The 25,210-nt window shown below is 33.9% G+C and overlaps 1 protein-coding gene across 1 annotated transcript; it reads right to left on the bottom strand.

Moving 5' to 3' along the window:
- Window positions 1-2,455: 2,455 nt before the first annotated feature.
- On the bottom strand, window positions 2,456-7,957 carry LOC131661978 (uncharacterized). Its single transcript, XM_058931643.1, has 9 exons — window positions 7,749-7,957; window positions 7,217-7,423; window positions 5,619-5,695; window positions 5,303-5,356; window positions 4,675-4,935; window positions 4,509-4,571; window positions 3,509-3,577; window positions 3,380-3,425; window positions 2,456-2,866 (listed from the first exon to the last, which is right to left on the bottom strand). Exons 1-9 carry the CDS (start codon window positions 7,780-7,782, stop codon window positions 2,805-2,807), a joined length of 873 nt encoding a protein of 290 aa, XP_058787626.1. The 5' UTR covers window positions 7,783-7,957; the 3' UTR covers window positions 2,456-2,804.
- Between the last annotated feature and the right edge of the window lie 17,253 nt (window positions 7,958-25,210).

Genomic DNA, 25,210 nt, shown 5'->3' with positions numbered 1-25,210 from the left:
ATTATTAGGGAGTTAGATGAGAGGGGTAATGTTAGTAAACCTTCATACTCTAGGGAACTTATGAAATTGTATGAACACTGCATGAACAACGCCAAGCAAGTCGATGCAATAATCGACTATAGGCTCCTCAAATTAGGAATGTATAGAAGTTATGAGAACACCTCTGGTTCTAGTAGTGATAATGACTCTGTTTCTTCTTTTTTAAGGAGTCTAGACTTGTCACTGGCAATCAGCTCATCTACGTCTAGGAGTGGAGGATTTCGAGGCATACTACATCTCTGAGAAAAAGTGGTCTCCTTTAGAAAACATCTAAATCTACCTGGAATAGGCAATGAGGGGGAGGTGATCCTAGAGCCTTGCTCCGAAGCAGAGCAGGCTAACATGATCACCCTAGATAATTCCCCCCCACACCTTACACTAAAATGGTCACCCTATGGGGAGGTAATCCACGATTTCGAGTGCTCATACCTTACACTCATTTTAAATCAGAGGTTCTCGCAACCATTAACATCACTCCCTCACAAATAATGCCCAGTGATTGGGCTTTTATAAGGGCATTCTAAATTATATCGGCGCGTAGAGGTTAATCCCACCATATAGATCTTCTTCTCTTTATATGGTTACTAAGGCAGAACCCAAATTTATATGATTTGAGGAAAATATAAGCAATGAACAATCTTCGTCTCCGACTTATCAACCAAAATGTTAATAGTCTGTTGTGACATTTTCATGACTCATTAATCAAATACCTACCATGATTGTAGTGTCTTCCAGACATGCACCTTCACAACTCTGAATTTAGTTACAACGGCTAGCCTCTGTGGTTAGAAAGAAAATAAGTTTATGGGTGTGGATGAGTTAGTTAATAAAGGTTAATGGATGAATAACAGGATATTAATTGATAGATCGGAGATGAATAAGTATTTCACGTGTTAGTTTATAAAAGGGAAACATTACGAACAATACTAAGATGAATTCCACAATCTCTTTCATTAGATACGATAACGAATTTTCACTTCCTTATAGTTCAACCTTTAAAACACAAATCTCAAAGTTTTCCTCTACACTTTTGAACATGACTAACAGATCGTGTTACTATTGTGGTCATAAAGATATCAGAGACTACTAAGGATGTGTTTGAATTGGCGGTGAACAGAATTGATTTTAGCAGAATTGAGTTTGATAAAATTAATTTTAACAAGATTGATTTATGTTTGAATACATTTATATAAAAGTGAGTTGAACAATAAATTTTAGTGTAAAAATCACTCAGAATCAATTCTTGAGGTAGAAGCTACAAATCGTAGCTTCAAGTAGAATCAATTCTACTTTTGATAAAATAAACACCTCATAATTTAGGGTTGAAATAGGTTAGGCTAGGTTTTAGAAGGCTTGAGTCTAATCTACGATAAACTTAAAAGACCTGAACCTAACCTATGACCTATTAAAGGCTCTCTTTTTTTGTCTGACCTGACCTTTTTAAAAATCTGGCCTAGTCTGAAAGCCTATTTAAAAGTTTGTTTCTTAGGGTGTGTTTGTTTTATGGATACAAAATATATTCCTGCGAACTTAAGGTTGGAAATAAAAATACCTATGTTTGTTAGAAGGGAATAAAAAATTGTTCTTAAGAAAAAACTATACCCAGGAAAGAATTTTTCCCATGTTTAGTGGCTTTCTAATCCCCTCTCATAAGTGTGAGAATCTTTTATTCCCGGCGGTTACCACCAAATTTTATGTAAAATTAGTTGGTTACCTCCACTACTACATACTATTTTATTTATAATAATTTTTTTTTATATATAATTATAATATATTATTAATTAAAAAGAATTTAAAAATAAAAGATTGTTAGGCTTTTAAAATACTTCCCAAACACTTTTTAGAAAAACTTATTCCTTGAAATGTTATGTCTGGGAAAATTATTCCTGGGATTAATTTTTTATACCGTGAAACAAACGCCCCCTCAGTAAAATTTTCAATTAATCGATATTACTTAAGAAGCCTTATAGACCAGTATATATATATATATATATATATATATATATATATATATATAGACAAATCTATTTAGCATTTATTCTAATATGTATCCATATACATGTCAACACATTTAACTTTTTCTAATATATATGCATGTATAAGCCAGACTATTTAACCTATTTTTAATATATATGAAAATATAGGTCGGCCTATAAAGGTTCGAAGGCTTTTTTAATACCATAAACCTAGCCTATTAATTAAATAAACTTTTAAAAAGGCCTAAGTCTGACCTTTTTTATTAAATTAGTCTGGTCTGGCCTAGCCTTTATTAAGCTAGATTATAGCCCCATATAGACCGATCTGACTTATTCTCACCTTTACTCACAATCACTTATAATCAATTCTACACCTCTATAATTAATTTTGAGTCTTTCAAAAGTCTATCCAAACATGTTATAAGAAGACAACATTTCCATACATAGTAATGCATAATTTATCCATTATGTTCCGAGTATATCTCAAAACAAGTTCTACAACTCTTTTTTAGAGAAAAATAAATAAATCAACCAAGCAATCACACTCCAGCCACTAGGATCGGTTCATAGTTAGTGTACATTCACTAAGACATAATAAGGTGATCTAGGAATTAGCTAATAAACATGCAATTTTGAGAAAATGGTATACGGTGTATGATCTTCAATAAGGGAACCCCTTCCCCTAATATGTAAGCACAAACAATTATTTCTCAATCTATTCAAAACGTTTACCAATATGCCAATATAAATGCCGCATAATTAAATCTTCAATAGCAGGAAAATGCTGGATCACTTAATGTCATGAAACGATGGCAAGACGGCAAGAATGTGATCTCCATAACCAATGGGATCTGAAAACCATAGAGCACAAAATAGTAAGCTTTTGAAAATAAGTTAAACTAGAATAAGTTTTTTCCAATATGATAGCAGTATCAGTATGCTAAACATGAACAAAATTAGGCAGCCAAGATGCTAGAATATCATACATGCAGCTGGGTAAATGCTGGAGGACTAATTGCCCACTAAAATGGTAAAATCCATACTTAAAGAAGGTCATGGATGCATACTGGACTTGCTACTGCCGCAAAATTTTCTTAATTTTAATGCTTGTTTAAGTTCTCTACTTTGCTTCTTCCATGTAATTAGGTTTTGCAATCATTAAAATAGAGATTACTTGAGGAACTTCTATGTCACTTTTGTCATACTTTAATATTGGAGCACACAACTGCTTTCATCATTTAAAATTTGGATGAACAGTACTTATACCCTTATTTGTCCCCTAAAAGTCCTCTGCATTACTCGAGTCACATATAAAAAAAATAAAAAACCAAACAAATTGTAGCAATAGGTCACAAACATCATACCTCCCTCCTCAACAAGTATCTTTAACACTTCTCCAGCTACATCTGACTGCAAAATCTCACAATAAAACTAGTCAGGAGAAGTAGATATTTCTGTAGGAACGACATTTAAATAAATTGAGGCTAAATCACCTTAATGGGAAGTTTAGCTCTAAACTGTTCCACAAACCCTATGACTTGCCCTTCTCTGATTATATCACCCTATGTTGAAATTGAAAACAGACAATTGAGTGTATGCAATTAGGCTAGAATTAGATTAAGAATGAAGATGTCAATAATTGTAGTCAGTTCAGAGAAAGTGGGGTTTTCAAACAGTTTGGTGCAAAATCTGTGATAGAAAATATGTCAATAATTAGCCCAGTCAGACAGAAATATCGACCAACCTACATTATACTGCCAAAGAATATATAATTTGCATCTACATATGTTTCTATTTATTAGAATGTAGTGATAGCATGAACCAATTGTTTGCAGACATTCATAGATTAAGATTACAATCAACAGCTTGATTAAATGGAATTCGGCACAAAACTGAAAATATATATTTTAAAGTTTAACTAAAGAGAAGTTTGGCTATCCTTCATGTGATCATAATGTATATTTATTCGCATCTTTTAAAAATAATAATGGGAATATTACTTTGTTTGTATCAAACTGTAATCCAAATTTTTAAATGAAAAATATTCAGAAGTAATGTAGTAATTGAAATGATTTATTTATATGGTATAAGTTCGGACTTTCTTTTTTTAGTTACTGTCACTTTTTCCTTTTCTCATATCATTATTCAGTTGATTAGTTAAATATATTTCAAAAGTTAACATGTGCGTGTTAGCAAGGTCCTATTAGGAGATTGGGCAGACAAGCAAGCATGCCAGCATATAGGTTGCCGTGTTTGCAGTATGACATGACACAGCTCAAATGCTACTGGTTAAACTCTAAACAGCAGAAATTTACTTTGTGACCTGGAGAATTTTAGTGTGCAACAAGAACATATGCACCTAAATCCTATGGTTGAGTTCACGGTGAGAAACCAGGTGAAGGCCATCCACTGAATCATGTGATCTACTATATTATAACAAGCAGACGACTTAAAAACACTGGAGCTTAAGCAGTGACTAGCACATCAAGTTACCTCTTTACAGCTAGGAGGAAGCTTCCTCCCTTTAATTACTCTACCTCTTCGGAATGAACCAATCTGAAGAGAGGGAGAGAGATAAATGATTGGAAACTGAACATAATTCAAGTCAGAGATAACTAACAAAATCAGAGATTATTAGATACATAAATAGATGACATACCAAAGGAGATGATACTAACACGTATGTATTGGTACCAGAAGCCTCCAATGCTGTCAACTTTGATGACTTTTGTGGTGAAACATTTGCAAATGGATTGGTTTCTCCTGGAGATGATTTTGGTGGCAATGGCTGTGGGACAGCTAGTGCTGTTTCGTCCATTGGTTTACTGGGAATAGATGGAGCAATAGTTGGTGAAATGTTGGACAATGGAGCTTTTGTTGCTCCAATGTTTCGCTTAAGATGCATCTCAAACTCACCAACCTGTCAAAATATAAATTAAATAAGGCCATATACAGTGTGATTCATCGAAAGCGGTCTTCTTTCGACGAACCAAAATAAATTACAGATTTGCCGTTAGATAAAGTTACTAGGTACGGTTTAGCAGGAAAAACATACTGACACAATTGTTAGCAATCAAATTTAAATTACAAGATAAAACTATATACTCAGTAGCCAACTAGTGTGTGTGTGCGCGCGCGGTTGAATTGTGAAAACTGAAAACCATACCATCTCTATAGTCTCTTGCTTTAAAGAATACACTAAAGCTTCTTTCACCCTTGTTACAATTCTATTATTACTATACTTCAAATTTTACAAAGCACTAATACTAAAGAGAGAAGAAAATCACCTTTAATTTCAGTTCAGCGATTTCAGTCTCGTCACACACCTCTAATACCAAAGCCTGATCACAAGCAAACCAGACATAATTAGGGGTTTATCAGATTCACAATAGAACATGGCCTTTCAAATATGCAACTGTGAAGTCTAGGGAAAAATTCAACAGTCAACTAGCAAAAAAATATAGTATTGTGTTTGTTTCATCTAATAGCCAACATAAAGTATTTTCATTCATGAGCATACTAATTCTAATTCCCACCAAAATATCATTTTTCAACAATAAGAAATATGATAGTACATATAAATAAAAGGAAAGCATTATAAACCTCAAATCCACTAGGAAAAGTAGCAGTTTGCAATGGCTTTTTCTCTATTGAGTTTTGCAGAGTACTGTCTGAAGAAGCTGCAACATCATAAATAATTGTTAGGTCAAGGAATAAGAATGTCATGGGAACTTGGAATATTATTGAAAAAACTAGGGAATATAACATATGGAGTACCATATTTTCCTAAATCTCCTGTTCTGTCCTATTCCTAATAATCCTACTTCCAAAGATTATATTATAGAATGCTTATTTCCTAACATCTATATTTAATGATATCTACTTCTAATAATATGGTCCAGAACTATTTTCTCCTAATTACTATATCAATATCTTTGACCATTGTAGTGTTACCCCATCCTTATTTCATCTTTAATATGGAATATAAGTTTAATAAAAGAAGAAACGCTTCTAACCTAGAGGTGAAATTGGAGACTATATCATCCCGTAATTCACGCAGTTTAAATATCTTGGTTCCCCATAGTACAAAAATGATGGAGAAATAGAAGGAGATGTAAGCCATCGAACTCAAGTTGGGTGGATTAAATGGAGGAGGACTTCAGAAGTTTTATGTGACACAAAGGTACCGCTCAAGCGGAAGAGAAAATTTTATCGAACTGCGGTAAGACTTGCGATGTTGTACGAGAAGGAATGTTGGACGGTTAAGAATCAACACAAGAATAAAGTGAGCGTAACGTAGATGAGGATGACAATATTAGAGAGAGTGTTGGGTAGCATCTATAGTAGAAAAGATGGTGATAAATAGACTTAGGATGTTTGTGTGTGTGTGTGTGTGTGTATATATATATATATATATATATATATATATATATATATATATATATATATATATATATATATATATATATATATATATATATATATATATATATATATATATATATATAGAATGAATCTGAACCATTAGATTTTAAAATAAATGGTCGAGATTATGTGTCAACCTTTTTTTCTCTCTCCTCCATTATTAAAATAAATGATGAAGGAGAAAGAAAACATATAGATTTTGTGGTAAGGAGAATAGATCAGATGGAGAGAAGTCAAACAACTAGAGGGAGAGAAAGACTTAAAAAAACTACTCCTCTAGTCCTATTTATAAGAGAAAGTTGACTTTTTAGATTCATGGAAGAATAATCAATGCATCTAGTCTATGATATAGTCCAGATACATTTGTTATTGAATAAATTTAAAAAGCAAAATTTCTTTTATAAATGGGACCGGAGGTAGTATAAGAGAAATTATTAAGAAAGATCTCGAGATTAACGATTTGGATAGAAACATGGTCTTGATTATGGCATGTAATGACCCCACTTAGTGTGATAAGGCTTGATTGTTGTTATTGTTGTAGGGGTATGATAATACTAAATTCCTAATTTGCATACACCCAACAGAATAACATGAAAGATTATTTAAAAAAACAACAATCCTTTTAAAAATAGAAACCTAGAGATCAATATTTTTGCAAATGACTAATGTGCCTTTGAGTTTTAATGATGAAAACAACCGTACGAGAGTTATCTCATTCAAACAGCAACCAAATATAAGCAAATTCCACAGTTCCTTTTATAATCAATAAAACCTACCATCAGACTTGGTTGTGTTGATAGCTTCAACTGCTTCTGCACACGGAACCAGTGTCCTCTTACCCCTGGTACGAGAGTAGACACACTTCTCGGCATTCGTCAAAGGCTGAAAAAGCCCATTGCTAGAGTTCCATCTGACTTTATGGCAGGGAACTACAGATGCCCTATCAATTGAGGATCGCAGATGGGATATAGTGCCTATGGGATCTGAAATCCAACAGTAATGGTTAAGTATTTAGTAGCAGTGATTTAGTTTTAGACCAAATAATATAATGTAATGTAGAAGTAAACTATATCAAATCCAACTCTTAAACCCTAAGTTCATACATCTAACTTACAGAAAATTTTCAAGAAAATGTTAATCTAATCTAATTCATTTTCATTTTTGTTCGCATACAACATAAATTAAAGCAAATTAAACATCACGAAAGCAACAAATCAAGATCAGAAATAGAAAACCTAGATCGAATTCAGCTTCAAAAAAACTATAACAGAAATGCAGATAAGCATAGAGAAATGGAGAGAGATATACAGTGGAAGGATCGAATGGCGGCCGTGGAGTCCATGAGAGATAAGGCGAGAGGGAATGCAGAGAATGGAATTGGAAGAGGAGGTTGAAGAGATTAGTTGGAGAATGAAATTGTGTTGAACGGAAAAGGAGATAAATTAATTGAAGTGTTTCATTGAGATTTCCGCCACTTTCATTAGTTTCTCCGTTAGTGTATTGAAGGTTATAGTTTCTAACGTGCGCGGGGTTGTAATTAGTGATTACTTCGTTTTACGTGGACCCTCACCGTAAGGGAAAGTGGGTTTTTGTAATTAAAGTCATTTGGTGTAACGGATAGAACTTGAGTTTGCGGATATAAAACTAGGGCTGATATTGGACCTCTAGATCCGAGAATCGGACGGGTGGAACTGGTCCATTGGACCGGCCGAAACAAGAAATGGACCGGGAATGGTTAAAAAAATTATTCGTATCCAGAAGGAATATCCGGATCATTTATCCAACAAGTAACCGAAACAAATAATATAAATTTCAGCTTTATTTCTTTTCTTCACTTTTTCCCACTCCCTCCCAGATTCACCCTCTCAGCCTCTCTCGTCTCTTCTCCCTATGTCTCTCCTTCCTCCATCTCCGACGACCTCCCCTTCTCCTCGTCTCCGATGGTCACTATTCAACCACACTCACACCCAAATAGTTGTTGATTTTACTTCTTCGTGATTGCTGTTGCGTTGTGTTTAGGGCTATCTCATCTGTTTCAGAGAAAGTTGGAGAGTATCTCCCTCTTAAACTTGTAATGTATTCAACCTTTTTTGTTTGTTATATTATACATACATATGTTTGCAATTGCATGTTATGTTTGATGAATCGTTCTATACTATGTTTCAGTTTTGCCCTAATTTGTTTTGACCTAAAATGTTTTGTTAGGCTTTCTGACCTAAATTTTTTATAAATGCATGTTACAATTTTGACCTGAGTATCGTGTTTCACATTTGATTAAGAATAATAAAGGGTTAGGATTTTCCTTTATTGAGTTTTTTGGTGATAAATTATAATAAAGGATCAACTAGGGTTTTGAATAATTATTTGGGTGTGTTCTTAATAAAGTAGGGCTTCTGTTGCTGAGTTTTGTTATAGTTTTCTATTATATTATTGTTTGATTCTTTGTATTTTCTTACATGTCATTTAAAGATTCATCATTGACTCCTCCAACCATGGGGGATAATCTTCTTGATATTAATATGTTGCTTGGTGACATTGGGGAAGAGGAGACAATGGATGGAGGTTACTTAGAGATTGGTGAGATGTTGGATATGGAGGTTCTAGTTCCTACTGATATAACTACTCAAACCAACCCCACTGATAACACTACAACTCAAACCCCCACTCAAAATACTACAAACACAAACACTGGTGATGGTTCAACCCCTCAAGTTGACCAAGCTCGGAGTTCTCAGAGTCAGAGAAATGCTTATGGTAGAGCTCCCCGTCCCAAAAAATATGATGTTCATACTGAAATGGTGCTTATAGGAGATCCTGATGGCATTAAGAAATGGAAGTGCAGATGGTGTGGTAAGCTTTACACATATGATACAAAGTGGAAAAGTACATCTAATGGTAAGGAACACTTAGAATCTTGTATTTAGAGAAAGTTAAGGTTGAAAGGAAATAATGACAAAGAGTTTGCTCAATTTAGGTTAAACATAGGTGATAGTACTCCTAGTTTGGCAACTTGGACATATAATCATGTTAGGGTTAGAGAAAAAACATCCCATATGATTCTAGGTCATGAATTTTCTTTTTATGTTATGGAAGGTGTTATATTTAATGAATCATGATTATCTGAGGCCTATGATGGATTCTTTTCTTGACATGCATTGTGAGTTGTGACTTAATAGTGCATATTTCTCAATTAAGTTACCTTGTTAGTTATGCTTTGATAGTGCCTATGATGATTTTATTTCTTGATCTGCATCATTTGACATCAAGAATCTGAGGCCTATTCTGTTACCTCCTGGTGAATTTACTTGTGTCTGGGGCCTATTGTGTTACCTCCTTGTATGTTGCCAATGATGAAAAATAATTCTGAGGTCATTATATGTTGCCTTGCCTTATGAATTATTCTGAGGCCATTCGTGTTACCTTATACTCTACTTTATGCAATGGGTATAAGTTTATCTTCATCAAATTGGTATACCCCTTCTTGTATCCAAATCCCACTCAATCAACTACCTATGAACAATAGTTGTTTGACAACTTAAGTTCCCTCTTCCAATTGTATCAAGGTTCCTATGGAACCAATGATGCAATTACCCCTGTTGTTGTATCTGAAAGTCCAGAAGTAGGATCTACTTCTGGGTTGGGAAGGAGGAACTTTGAGATGTTTTTAGAAACTGTTGTGGGTACTAATTCTAAATCTGATCTTGAATTATATCTTGAGGAGCCTCCTTTGAAATTTCCCCTAATGCTAAATTTGATGTTTTAATATGGTGGTTGGGAAATGAGGCCAAGTATCCCGTTCTTAGTAAATTGGCAAAGGATATCCTAACTGTTTCAGTTACTACTGTTGCTTCAGAAGCAACTTTTAGTGTTGGGAAAAGGGTTATTGATCCGAAACGATCATCTATGAAAACTAAGATAGTTGAAATGGTGCTTTGTGGAGGTGATTGGGTGAAGGAGAAATATGGAATTAAGAAGGGATGCACAGCTTCAATTGTAAGTAAATTTTTCATATCTTCTTTTATTTGTAGCTAATACATGTTGATTATAGTCTATCTAACTAACTAATACATTTTTCATTTGTATTGTAGCTTGAGGAACCACAAGATGAAAATTTGACATATCATTTTGGTGAAGATCTGGGTGTCGCTTCTTCTATTGCAACTTGAAGATCAGATAATACAATGCCAATGATGAGACTGTTCTGAGGCATAATAAATACAGTGTAATGATGTTTTGTGTGTTTTTTGACTTATCATTTTGAAAACTTATGTTTGGTAACAAGTTTTTTGATACAATTATCTTGTTATGGTCTTATCATAACAAGATTATGGACATGAATCACATGATGTTGTAAGTTGTAATATTTAACAAAACAAGATTATGCAGTTTTATTTAGTTTTCCAAACTGTTTGGAAACACAAAAAATTCTGATTTTTCATTTTTTTCCCTCTTCTTTATCGGGTGGTCCGGTTACCCGATCAAAATCATCAGATCGGTTTCGGTTCTCTCTTCATAAGTAAATTAACTTCGGTCTGGTTTCGGTTTACCTGAATGTAACGGATCGGTTTCGGTCCAATAATTAACACCATCACTGTTGTGGACCGGTCCCGGTTTACCCGGTTAAGTTTTCGGTCCATTACCCGGGATGTCAAATATCCGGACTGGACCAAAAACAACCCTATATAGAACTTACATTTATTTTGGGAAATGCTAACGAGTGTTCTTGGGCACTCTTTAAGTGATTAAAGTCGTAAGTTTTTTAAATATGCGTGTATTTAATGCATTAAAAATATATTGCAAATTGAAATATTGACTTTTGTAAAAAATATTTTCTTCATTTATTATCCTTAAATAATATCTGGGGGTACTTGTTAGTATGACCCATTTATTTTTTAGAAATTGAAAAAATAATTGACTTTTAATAACTTGAATACACCTACATATTATGAAAATTTTGACAATCTCTCATACCGTTTCTTGGGGTTTCTCACGTATACTATGTGTTTTCAAAAATACTTTCTGCTTTCGGAGGTGTATCTCTGGAAGCAATTTTTTTTATTTAACGTTAAATTGTTCAGTAGGTACATCTACGGAACTTTTATTTAACATTGTTTAAACAGTTTTGTAGATGCACCTACGGAACAACTTAATGTTAAATAAAAACAATTGCTTCCGATGATATATCCCCGGAAGCGGAGGGCAAAAATGAAATTTTACCAGGTACCTAAGAGTACTATGGGGTGAATTGAAATATTGTTTTAATAATATAATTAAATTTGTATAATTTTTCAAACTAAATTTGACATTCTTAACACAAAGAAATGAGAGTTTATGGATGAGTATTTTTCATGTAGCAATTACATATTCAACTACGTATGGTAAATAAATTCGACCCTAGTCGAGCCCGACCACCTTCACTCTAAATTTAACGGAAAAAAATTGATTTAATAAGAGACAGGTGCGGAAAAAAACAGATTTAATAGGAGGCGAATGCGTAGAAAATTGAGTTTTAATTACGGGAACGGGAGCGAGGGGAAGATATTAATATCAGTTTAAGACCCACTCTGCTCTGCCCGCACCTATTAAATATAATTTATTATTCTTAATTTTAATTTTTATTACTTATTTATACTTATTAATTTTAAATTGTCAAACTTATTAGAATTATTAATTTCTTTTTTGAAAATAGAAATTAAATAAAAATGATCAAATATTATGATTATTCTAATTATTTAATTTAATTATTAATTTTAACTGAAATGGAAAAAATATGCATTTTATAAAAATTATTATTTATGCGGGTGAGGGCGAGAAACCTCGTTCTTCTTTGAGGGCGGAGGCGTGGGACCAATTGTTACCCCTCGACTGAGTTTGGGGGCAGGGCGGGTCTGATAATGCTTAAACTTGCTCCTGTCCCATTGTCGTGTCTAAATCGAACGAATGCTCAAAGTGAGAATGTAAAGCCCATCTTGATTGATCGGAAAATTATTACTTTGATGACGGTAAAATTTGACTATGTTATTTGCTTTATTGAAGAATCCAATAATGTTATAACCTTAACAATTGATGAGCTTTAAGAGTATTTCACAAAAAACTTGATGTTTTACGATTTCAGAAAAATTGTCACTAAAAGTTATAGGGTCGAGTCGCGGACTACATCGCTCTCTTTAAGACGTTTTGCCACACTACCCAAAGTTATACAAAGCAGTCACTCAACCATGACGCCTCTAGGATAAAACAACTCATTTATATATTGTACGATTACTACTTGCACAGTAGATAATTGATATAGAAATACACCCTCTGATGGTACAAAGATCAGCTGATGTTGGTATAAATACCAGTCGTTGTATATAGAAATTAATAGTCGCGTATCTAGAGAAAATCAACAGTATCTTGCCTAAGGTGGTTAGTCAAAACATAGAACAAAAAAGAATATTATTTAGATGAAGCTATTAAAATATAATCAAGTATTCCTTTACGTTTAGTTTTAGCCTTTTCTATTTTTAGTTAGTGACAGTTACACGGTTACATTGTCACCTTTATTTTTCTGTTTCACAATGGCTATATAAACCCATGTACCATCTTCTTTTGAAATGAATGGTTTTCAATAATTTCCTTTGACCATTCATTCAAGATGAAATTTGATATTCAATGCATATCTCTTAATATGGTATCAGATTAAATACTCTGATATTTTTCTCTCACCCCTTCCTTTTCTTTGTGTTCCTCGGTACGTCCATCTTTTATTTCTCTCCTTTTGGTCCTTTGTACCAACTCATTCATCCCTGCTTACCCTATCCCTATCAGAATCCCCACAACTTTGATTAGTTATCCTTCAATCGCTACTTTTCCCTCCTTATCCACATATATTTTGTTTCTCTATCTTTCTTTACGTTTCTTTATCTTTATTTAGTTTTCCCTTCTCCCTTCTCCCTTCTCCCTCGTTCTTCTTCAATGGCAGATGAAGAATTTGATAACTCTGCACCACCTACCCCAAAAACCTCACCAAAAAATGATCCTAACAATCGTTCATATCAAATAGACATGCTTGACCCCTTTTATATGCATCCCAGTGACAATTCTGGCATCGCACTCGTATCTTCATCTCTCAACAACAAAAACTTCCACTCATGGTCTAGGTTTGTAAAAGTTGCAATTCGCTCAAAAAACAAGCTAGGCTTCCTTGATGGCACTCTTCTTCGTCCTCCTTCCAATGATCGAAAGGCTCTTGCTTGGGACAGATGCAACACCATGGTCATGGCATAACTCACAAATTCTATCGAACCATAAATCACAAAAGAGTTCTTTAGATGGACATCGCGCACGAGATATGGAAAGAACTGCAAGATCGCTATCACCAAGTTGATATCTTCAGAATCTCAGACTTGCAAGAAGAAATTTTCACCCTCAAACAAGATGACTTTAATATCACTCAGTATTTCACATCTCTGAAAAAGCTTTGGCTGGAATTGGACAATTTTTGTCACATATCATTGTGTACTTGCCCTGTCAAATGCTCCTGCATGCTTTCCTAGTCCATCAAAGAATACAGGGGAAACGATTATGTTATTCGATTCTTGAAAGGGTTGAATGATCAGTACTCCACAGTTAGGTCACACATTATGTTGATGCATCCTCTTTCCCCTATCAACAAATTTTTTTCTCTTTTAATTAAACAGGAAAGACAAGTTGCCTTACCCATTGAAGAAGATAAATTCGTCACTCAAATTTCAAAACCTTACTCCAAGAGCAAAAATTGGGAATCAAACAACAATTATACCCCTACTGGACGTGATCGTGGAATCAAAATATGTTCTTATTGTCAAAAACCTGGACACACCATTGATGTTTGCTTCAAAAAGCACGGCTTGCCACCATACATAATGAAAGCTAACATGGCCCAATCAACCAGTAATTAAGAACCTGCTGCAGAAATCCCTCACCAATCCTTGGAGCCTCGCCTTGAAAGCACTACCATTAGATTCACACTTGAGCAACAATAGGCTCTCCTTGATTTGCTCAATCAAAATCTTGTTGTTCCTCACTCCACAATTCATCAACTTCATGCTACTTTATCAGGTAACCATTCATTACCCTCCACTGTTAGCATAGATAACAATTGGATTTTAGATACTGGTGCAATAGGCCATGTTTGTCACTCCAAACACACATTCACACATTTTATTGATATAAAACCTATTTCTGTTAAACTTCCTAGTGGCAATATTCTTGACACTAGTCATGTTGGAACTGTTATGTTTAACCGTGAATTTTACCTCACTAATGCCCTACATATCCTTGATTTTTAAACTAACTTGATATCCATACCTAGGTTAACTAGAGATTTAAATTGTGCCACTATTTTTAACTCACACCAATGCTTCATACAGGGCACCATATATGTGTTAACTCCAACTTGTTCTTAACAATCATTTGCATCATACTGTTAATTCTGTCATTTCTAATCAAATATGGTGCCAAAGATTGGGCCATCCCTGTAATGAAACACTTTTACAAATCAATATTTTTTTCCTATCCCCTATAAATCTCTTCCCCACACCCCTTGTGATGTTTGTTTATATGCAAAACAGAAAAGATTGCATTTCCCTAATAGTCTCACTCTTAATAATAAGCCTTTTGATCTTACACACATGGATATTTGCATTTCCCTAATAGTCTCACTCTTAATAATAAGCCTTTTGATCTTACACACATGGATATTTGGGACCCTATATCTACCCGTCACAAATATTTTCTCACTGTGGTTGATGACTATAGTCGTTTTGTTGCATTTACTTTATGCAACATAAATCTAAAGCCACTTTTCTAGTCAAGTCCTTTATTCTTTTGTCAAAAATCAATTCAAAACTTCTGTTAAAACTCTCAAGTCTGATAATGGACCAGAATTTATAAAAAAAATTATTTAACAGAAGGCATTCTTCACCATACCTCGTGTATAAACACACCACAACAAAATGGCATTGTTGAAAGAAAACACCAACATCTCTTAGCTGTCACACGTGCTCTTATTTTCCAATCCAATTTGCCAAAAAAAAATTGGGCGCATGCTCTTGCACATGTTGTTTTTCTTATTAATCGAATTCCCCTCCGAACTATTGAATCGCAATAATCCTTATCATTTTCTTTATGACACTGACCTTGACTATGCCTCTCTTAGAACCTTCGGTTGCTTGGCTTATGCCACTAGCTCCAAAAGAAACCACACTAAGCTTGACAATAGATCTCCCAAATGCTTATATCTTGTGAATAAACATGGCACCAAAGGCCATTTCCTATTTGATTTACATAGAAAACAACTATTTCTAAGCTATCTTCCCATACACCACAAACCAGATTTCACAACCTACATATACTCCCACTGTAAATCCTTCTCAAAACACTTTCTACCATTTTATGGAAGATAATAATCATGACAGTCAACCTCTATCACCCACTAGAACACCTAATTCACCCCCTACTCATGACAATTCTCCTATACCTATCAACACACCCCTTAAATATCCTCCACTTGTCCACCAAACCCCTGAAACTGTCCAGAACTCTGCATTTTCTCCTACCATCATTCCTCCATCAAGAAAATCCACTAGATTCTACAAACCTCCTACCTATCTCCAAGACTACCACTATAGCCTCTTACAATGTATGCCTAATTCTCCTACCACCAAAACAAGTAAGTGTTTCTACCCTATCTTTAACTACCTGAATTATAATTTTATTTCTAACACTCACAAGTGTTTCAATTTGAAATTATCTTTCATAATGGAACCTACTTCTTACTCTCAAGCCATTTTGGACTCTAATTGGCAAGAAGCCATCAACAATGAACTACACTCTCTCACACACAATAACACATGGGATCTTACTCCCCTTTCTCCCAACAAACGTGCCATTAGATGTAAATGGATTTTCAAGCTAAAATTCCAAGCCAATGGGGCAATTGAGAGGTACAAGGCCCGTTTGGATGCCAAAGGCTTTAACCAAACTGAAGGTTTAGATTATCACGACACCTTTAGTCCCATTATCAAAATGACCACCATATATCTTCTTCTATCCCGAGCTGCCAGTCAGAATTGGTTCCTACACCAACTGGACATCAATACAACATTTCTCCATGGGGACTTGGAAGAAGAAGTATACATGAAAGTGCCATCCAGACTCAAGGTTTCCAACAACTCTCTTGTTTGCAAGCTTAACAGATGCATCTACAACCTTAAGCAAGCTAGGAAGCAATGGAATCACAAGGTAACTACTACTTAAATGCTTTAAATTATTGTCAATCTAAATCTGATTATTCTTTATTCACATATAAAACTGACATTTCCTTTACAACTATACTTGTTTATGTTGACGATTTAGTTCTTGCAAGAAATGATCTTTCTAAAATTAATGACATAAAAGCAGTTCTGGATAGTACATTCAGTATAAAAGACTTAGGTACACTAAAGTACTTTCTGGGATTTGAAATTGCCAGGAACATCAGTGGTATTTCCCTCTGTCAACGCAAATACAACCTTGATCTCTTGCAAACAACCAGACTTCTTGGCTCAAAACCTGCGCCCACACCAATGGATCCCAGTCATAAATTATACTCTGCCACAGACACGCTACTTCCAGACCAAACCAGCTTTCGAAGCCTTATTTGTAAGCTCATCTATCTCACTCACTCGCGTCTTAATATAAGCTTCTCTATATGCATGCCCAGCCAACACATGGCAGCACCAACAGAAACACACTTACAAGCTACCTTAAGGATACTTCGATACATAAAAAATGCACCAACTTTAGGACTTTTCTTCAAGAGCAATGATAATTTAAAGTTGACCGGCTTCTCTGATTCTGATTGGGGAGCTTGCCCTCTCACCAGGCACTCCACAACTGACTTCTGCTTTTTTCTAGGCAACTCTCGTCTTGTGGAAATGCAAAAAACATAAACAGTCTCTAGATCCTCCTCCGAAGCCGAATATCGTGCTCTTGCCAACACTACTTGTGAGGCTTTATGGCTTAAATTTCTCCTAAAAGACTTCCACATTATAGTCAATCAGCTCATCATAATTTATTGCATATAATATAACATAGTATACCTATATCATTTTATATATTAATAAAAAATATTTGTCTAGTATAAAATTTATATATTATAGTATAATTAATATAGACTTAAATAGTGTTTTCGTCCCTGTAAGTTAGCTTGTTTTTTGTTTTAGTCCTTGAATCTTCTTTTTTTTTTGTCCAAGTCCCCATATGCCCTATTTGCTTTGCAATTAGTCCCTGCTATCAATGGAACGTTAAAAAAAAGGTGAGTTGGCAGACACTCGTGACATGGATAATGTCGTATCATTTTTTATTTTATTTTCATTAACACATGTGAAATTATTCTCTTTACAGTTTATCAAATAGGGATTAAATTAAAAAAATAATAATTTGTTGTTTTTCTCCTTCACTCTCATCACGTTTAAGCATCATCTTCTTCTTCGTTGCATTGTCTTCTTCCATTTATCCATGGCTTCTTATTAGTCTGCCAACTCTCATCACGTCCAAGCACCGATTTGTGGTTGCAATAGAAGCATGAAAATGTTTATGTCAAACTCCATTGAAAACCCTAAAATGAGATTCTGGAAGTGTCAAAATGCAGGTTTAATGTCTAGTTGCAAGTTATTCCTTTGGGACGATGAGCTTGAACGAAATCCAACTAATGATGTTAGAAGTTCAACTGGGTGCAACTGCTCGGATATGTTGAAGGATTTAGGGTCCATTATTAAGGACATTGAGATTGGAAAAAAAGGACAAAATGAAGATTAAGTTGGAGAAGGAGAAGAGAAAGGAGACTCTGTTGAAGCTTTTGTTGGTTGGGTCACGGAGGTTCTTCTTTGCTTATCACAAATGGTGTTGAAACCCATTTGTTTGTGTCTGTTTGTTATTTTTTTAGTTTAGTCCTTGTAACATTAATGTATTTTGGAAATGGTCCCTGTACCATATGATGAATGAAAAAGATGTTTTGATTTTGGGTAGTATATGTATCACATTATGTTGCTCATCCTGTTTTGAATTGTGCATAGACCAAACTTAAAAATGTTCATAAAAGCCAATTCAGTAAAAGATAACTTCAACTGTGCATAAAACAAACTTGATAATGTATCCAAAACACGCATTGTGTCATAAACATAAAGGCTTAAGCCGGATTACATGGTTGTATCCAAAATATAGAGGTTAAATCTCCAAGGCTAAATCCATAATAAAAAATACATAATACATAATGGTTGTAATCAAAATACATAATAGAAAATAATAAGTCTTAAACTGCATGTCTACAATTTCCATGGTTGTGCCAAATTTCTTCCTTCTCCCTTGAGCTTTTTGCATTTAAGTACTCTTGTTTTATCACTCCTCCTTAACTCCAACTTTGTTGCCACCTTTTGTTTGGGTTTTTTGATTGCAAAGACACAATTAAAACAAATAGAGTTATGCAAATATCAATAAAGCTGAGAATACACCTTAACTAAATTAGTCAGTAACAAACTTAACTGGTTTAGGGGGCGCAGGAACAAGTTCATTATGTGTAGCCTCAACATCTTGAATAGGTGCAGACAAAATATAGTTTGGTTGTGAGTCACAAACTACTTGTGAAGTCACATTGTGTTGTGGAACATGGTCACTAGCAAATTGAGGTGGAACTTGGGAAGTGAGATCATTGACATTGGGTTGAGGTTGTGTTGTTTCAAAAGCTGCACAAAGATCTACTGCAAGCATTTCAAACTCTTGGTCCACAATACATTATGTTTCTGTCTGTTGTTCAGGTGGATGATCATCTTGAGGTTGTTGGTGTTCAGTAGAAACTTCACATTCAACATGAGTTGGTTGTTCTTCTACATTTGGTACAGGTTGTATAGCATTTTTCTTTGGTTTTTTCTGCATACAGAGAAATGTAATCAATATTAATTTCTAACAGTTAGTAAGAATACATTAGTGAGATAAGATTTTACCTTTCTTTTCTGAGCTTCAAGGTCAGGAACCAATACTGAACAACTCTTTGCATTGTGGCCATATACACCACAGTTGGTACAACAATATGATGTATGTGTCCTTCCCTTGTTAGGGTCTACATCAGGTTCCCTCCTCCTTAATTTCTTGGGCCTACCAGGGCCTCTTTTGTATGATGGAGGCAACATTTCCTCAATATTCACCTCATGCCACATGTCTTGGTCATTAATAGGACTAACATTGAAATCATAGCATGCCACATATATTTCTTTTGAATAACAGTCATCTACATAGTGTTTTGGGAGTTGGTTCCTAAAGCCTAAGGCAACCATTGCATGTCTACATGGTATGCCTACCAACTCCCAAAAGTTACAAGTACAAGTTCTCTTAGAAGTGTCAATTATGAAGCTATGTCTTATAAGTTCTCTTATAGGTACAATCCCTTACATAATACTCTCACTCTAACCTTGTCATTTTTTAGAAATTTGATCTCTCTTCCATTTAATACTGACCATTGAGTTATAGCCTCCTTAAATTCATGCAGAGTTACAAACTCCAAACCAACTTTGAACTTGTAGTCCTTGTCTAACTCCTCCATCTTAAACCTAGGATACTTAGGTCCTTTCTCTTCATCTGATGCATCAGGATCACTGCTCCCAAGATCATCACTTAAATAATTAGTTTCAAGGCCTTCATTACCAACACTAACCCCACTTGATGAACCTCCAATGACATTTCTTATCTTTGATAAAGTAGTCCTATGTTTCCTGTTACCTTCTTGATCTTTTTAGTTGGTTTCTCTACAACATCAAATCCATTATCCATGCCAAGGGCCCTTTCATCCTCACTTTCCTCAAATGATAAACCATTATAATCACTATCTTCACTATCATCACTATCATTTGCAGATTCAACAACATTATCAGCTTCAATATCATCAACATTGTCAGCAATACCATTATCAACATTAACATTATCATCATCATTAACGACATTTTCAGCTACAATATCATCAACATTTGCAGTTTCATCAACATTATCAACTTCAAGATCATCAACATTATCAGTAATATCATTATCAACATTAACATTATCATCATCATTAACTATATTTTCAGCTACAACTACCCTATGCTCAACATATAAATCCATACTACAACTAGTTTCAACAGCATTATCCTAGACCTCAGCAACATCCACATCACTAACCATCCTTTCATGCTTACCCGATACAATGATATACCACCATAACCAATCATTAATGGACTCAAGATTGCAAATTTCTTTCACAATACCAGTTGCTTCAAAGAAGCTCCACCTATCAGGGTCAATGTCCACTAAATGTTTACCCCCACCTAAGTAGTACCACACCGTCCCTACAAAACTTACCCCCATAATGAATGTTCACCATAAATGTCATACCTGGAATATTCGTTGATGTCACTCAAACACGATAGTGACTTCGTCAACCTCAAAGGCCTCACCCAGACAAGTGCTCGTACCAATCGCCTTCACCTTCCCTGAGTTGTGACTGAAATGCTTTCTAAATATAAATCCTAATTTACAGGGACTAAATACAAAAGAGGGACATGACTTTTGATGACATATTCTAGGGGGAAAATAATATATCCACGTGTGTTAAAGAAAATAATAAAACAAAATCTAAAACATATGCCAAGTCATCAACGTCTTCCACCTAAGTGTTTTTTTTAACGTCTCACTAACAGTAGGGACTAACGCCAAAGCGAATATGACATATGGGGACTTGGACCAAAAAAAGATTCAGGGACTAAAACCAAAAACACACTAACTTACAAAGACGAAAACACTATTTAAGTCATTAATGTATTATAGTTTTTCACATCTTTATCTAAAACTACTCAAAACATGCATTAATAATCAAATATATATTTTTAATTAATTTACATGTTATGAGTAACCTTCATTATGCCAAACAAGCACATAGACAACATATTTTTTGCCTTAGACAGCGCTTTAAAACGCTGCCTAAATCAGCGCTGCTATAAGTAAAGGCAGCACTTTGGATTTCTTAAAAGCGCTGTCTATTCCCCACTTTAGGCAGCGCTTATTCTTTTAGACATTGCTTTGGAATATACTAATTATGATTGCATGTTTAAACCATACATAATTAGTATATTATAATTTTAAGTAAAAGATGAAATCATAATTAGTATATTATAATTTAATTTAAAGATCATAAATGAAATATATATTTCTCTTTTAACTAATTGATTCATAAAAGATCATCTTTTAACTAATTTATATGAGAAACCATTTGTGTCGTGCATGTAAAAGATATTCAAGATATAAACTATAAATGAAAATTATATTTTTCTTTAAACAAATTAATTAGTGAAAAACTATCTTTAACCAATTGATCAATGTAATAGTATTTTCTTACCAATTCCTCAATGTAGCATGGTGTTATACCCCAAAATTTGCCCGCATCTTTTTTCAAGAAAACTTCAATCCAAAAATTAAGAGTTTCATATAATCTTGGATTTTCACATCCCGATTTATGAATACTTGATTTTTAGAATTTTTCTTATACGGTATTTTGGCTCGCTGGTGGATTTATTCTTACGCAAACGCCAAGTACTGTTTATTACTTCACACACGCTATTTATTTGATATTTATTTACAGATAAATAGTACTGACACAATTGGTACAGAGTTAAATCTTTTGCAAGCGCAGAGTCCGGGGATTCAGACTGTACTGGTAACAATCAGTCGACAGTCAAACCGCTAACAGTGCAATTCTCTGTGTTTTGTACCATCAATCAAATCAAAATTTTTGCATTTCAAAATTCCAAGATTTTTGTTCTAGAAGTCTTCTGAATATCACATAATTAGCAGAGACTCAGCACTGCACAAAAATCAGGTACGCTTAACTGTCTCCTACACAAACAGTCCCTGATTAGGGTTTATTGTTTTTTCAGGAGAAACAAGTTTTTGAGACCTCAAATGAATTTCATGGACCTCCATACATCTCAAAGTACCATCATACAAATTTTCAAACTTCAATTCACTCAGACGCACCGTCAGCAGCTCAAACAGTCAACAGACGACCCGTTTGACCAAAAAAGTCAACAGACAGTCAAAAATGAAATTTTTTGTCAACATCCATATTTTGTCAAAGGATTCATCATTTGATCATTGGATGATCATAATTCATCAAGGAAAGATCAAAAATCAACAAAACCCTAAGATTCAAAATTAGGGTTTTCTCCTAAAAAGTCAACTGAACTTTGACTGGTCATAACTCTCTCATCCTTCATCCAAAAAATTCAAACCAAAGCTCATTTTGAAGGAAATTCAATTATCTTTCAAATGCAATTGGTACCATGGTCATTAGGTTCACCATTTGAAAAATATGAACCAAGACATTACAGGTCATTTTCAAAGTCAACAAAAAGACACTTTTTTCAAAAGGATACACAAGGAGCGTCAAAAATCATTTTGACATGAGACCAAAGACATTGGTTAGAGGACTCTTTTAGGTTTCCAAAAAGTACAAGATCTCCTTCATATGACAAAAATTGAGGGATTTAAACCTTGTTGAAGTTGGCTAAATTTTGGGAAAATGCATAAAACCAACACTGCTCAAAAATGTATTTTTTCCAAATGGGGCCAAGTTTTCATAGTTCAAACATGTTTACCATGATACAATGGGCCTCCCACGACCAAGACAAAGCCCACATCATTTTTATTCATTTTTGGTTTAATTTTATCCCATTTAAAATTAAATTGAAAATGGAAAATGGAAGGATAATGATGTAGCTTTAATCTTAAGCTAAAGCCTCCACAATTGACTCAATTCTGCAGCAAGAAACAAGTACAGCAGGCCTAGGGCAAGAGGTGTGGAAAAATTAAGCCATGGTTGCTTAAAATTCAAGCTTGATATATTAAAGAAATCAAGAATTCAACAAAGACATAAATGCTTCTTAGCTTAGTTTATAAGCACTTCAATGCTTATATAAAGGCTATATCACTTCAGCAAAGAAGAGAGGACGAATTTAGAAGCTCCCATAGGCATATATCACTCTTGTAACAACTTGTAAAAATTCAAAGAAACTTGAAATTCGAATTTTAAGTTTAAGTCATTTTCAATACAAACTAAGCATTCAAACATCATCTCTGAACTTCATTGAACTTGTCCAAGTAAATTTAAAGTATCAAAACCTCACAAATCGAGCCCCACAAGCCACGGTTTGTTCAAACATAAATCAACTCGTATTTGATCATACACGCATGCTTAGCAAGATGTAGACATATATTTGAGTTTAGTTTGATGTGTTGATCATTTCTGGAAGTTTAATTAAGTTTTGGATGCTTGTATACGAGGTTACCATTTTTAGGGTTCTTAGATCCTATTTAGGGATTTTCGTTACAAGCAAAATTAGAAGAAACTAAGGCCATATTCGAATTCAGGAGAGAAAACCCAGTCAAAAGAGCATGTCGCGAAAAATTTATGTTATGGTTTAACCCTATTCGCTATTTTGCAGGTTTAGAACACATCTATTATAGCGCTTTTCTCATAAAAACGCTGTTAAATGTGCTGGCTGGAGGTTGAAGATGATGAGGTGTCCTCACCTCATTGGATAGAACGCGCGCGCCAGTATTTTTGAATCATGGGTTTCCATGTGCGCTTTCCATTATCTTTCCATGTGCCCTCAATATCTGACCCATCTGATCTCATTAACTCTCAATCCAACGCATCAAAACACTCTCCATAACATGGACCTCATTTAAATACCACACCTGATTATTTTATTTTCTATTTTCTATTTTCATTTTAATTTCTTTGCAAAATTAGTTTAAATAATTCTAAAAATCCAAAAAATACACAAAAAATATTTTTAGGCTTCTAAAATAATATTTTATTTTCTGATATAAAAATATTTTATTTTTCTTCATAATTTAAATATTTTTCATCATTAATTAGTTTATATTTATATATTTGCTTTTTAATTATTTCAACCAATCAAAAAATCATAAAATTTTTTGTTCTTTATATTAAATATAGTTTATATATTATAGGCTAATTTTGTACATATTTAGAATAATTTTCTCTTTAAGTTTTAATTATTTGTGTAATTATTTATATAATTATGTGTTAATTAACTTAATAAATTTCAAATCAATTTCAAAAATCCCAAAAAAATTAGTTTTGTTTTAAAATTAATTAACAAGCATTTTGAACATATTTTGAACTTAATTTTTAGGTTTGAAATTTATTTTCATCTTTTTTCCTCATTTTAATTTAATTAATCATGCATTAATTATAATTAAAAACAATCATACAAAATCCAAAAACATTTCTTTTATTTCCTTGCAATTTAAATTCCTAGATAAATGTATAGGTTGTCAAATTCATGTAAATAGTGTAGTTTACATTTCCTGCACAATCGATGTAATAGCGTAGATTTACTTTCCGCATTTTACATTTCCGCATTTTAAATTCCAGCACATATAAACTGCGTGTATGCCAAAGATAAAATTGAATCGTTAGATCACTAACTTCAAAGATAAAATATATGAATCCAAACACAATCACACTTGCACCTCTTAGGGTAATCCCTTTCTCATTCTTTTCAAAATCAAAATCAAATTCTATTATTTCAAACGCAAAATCGAACTTTTGTTTATATCCGGTGAAAGGATAGATTTTTAAAGGAAATAGGATAAAGACCTTATAACTCAGGGTAGACCTCCTAATTTGCTTGCTCAAATCAAAACAAACAAAT

The sequence above is a fragment of the Vicia villosa genome, linkage group LG3, assembly GCF_029867415.1.
Source record: "Vicia villosa cultivar HV-30 ecotype Madison, WI linkage group LG3, Vvil1.0, whole genome shotgun sequence".
In the NCBI taxonomy this organism is placed as follows: domain Eukaryota; kingdom Viridiplantae; phylum Streptophyta; class Magnoliopsida; order Fabales; family Fabaceae; genus Vicia; species Vicia villosa.
The sequence above is the reverse complement of the archived record's forward strand: the minus strand, read 5'-3'. Positions and strand labels throughout refer to the sequence as shown.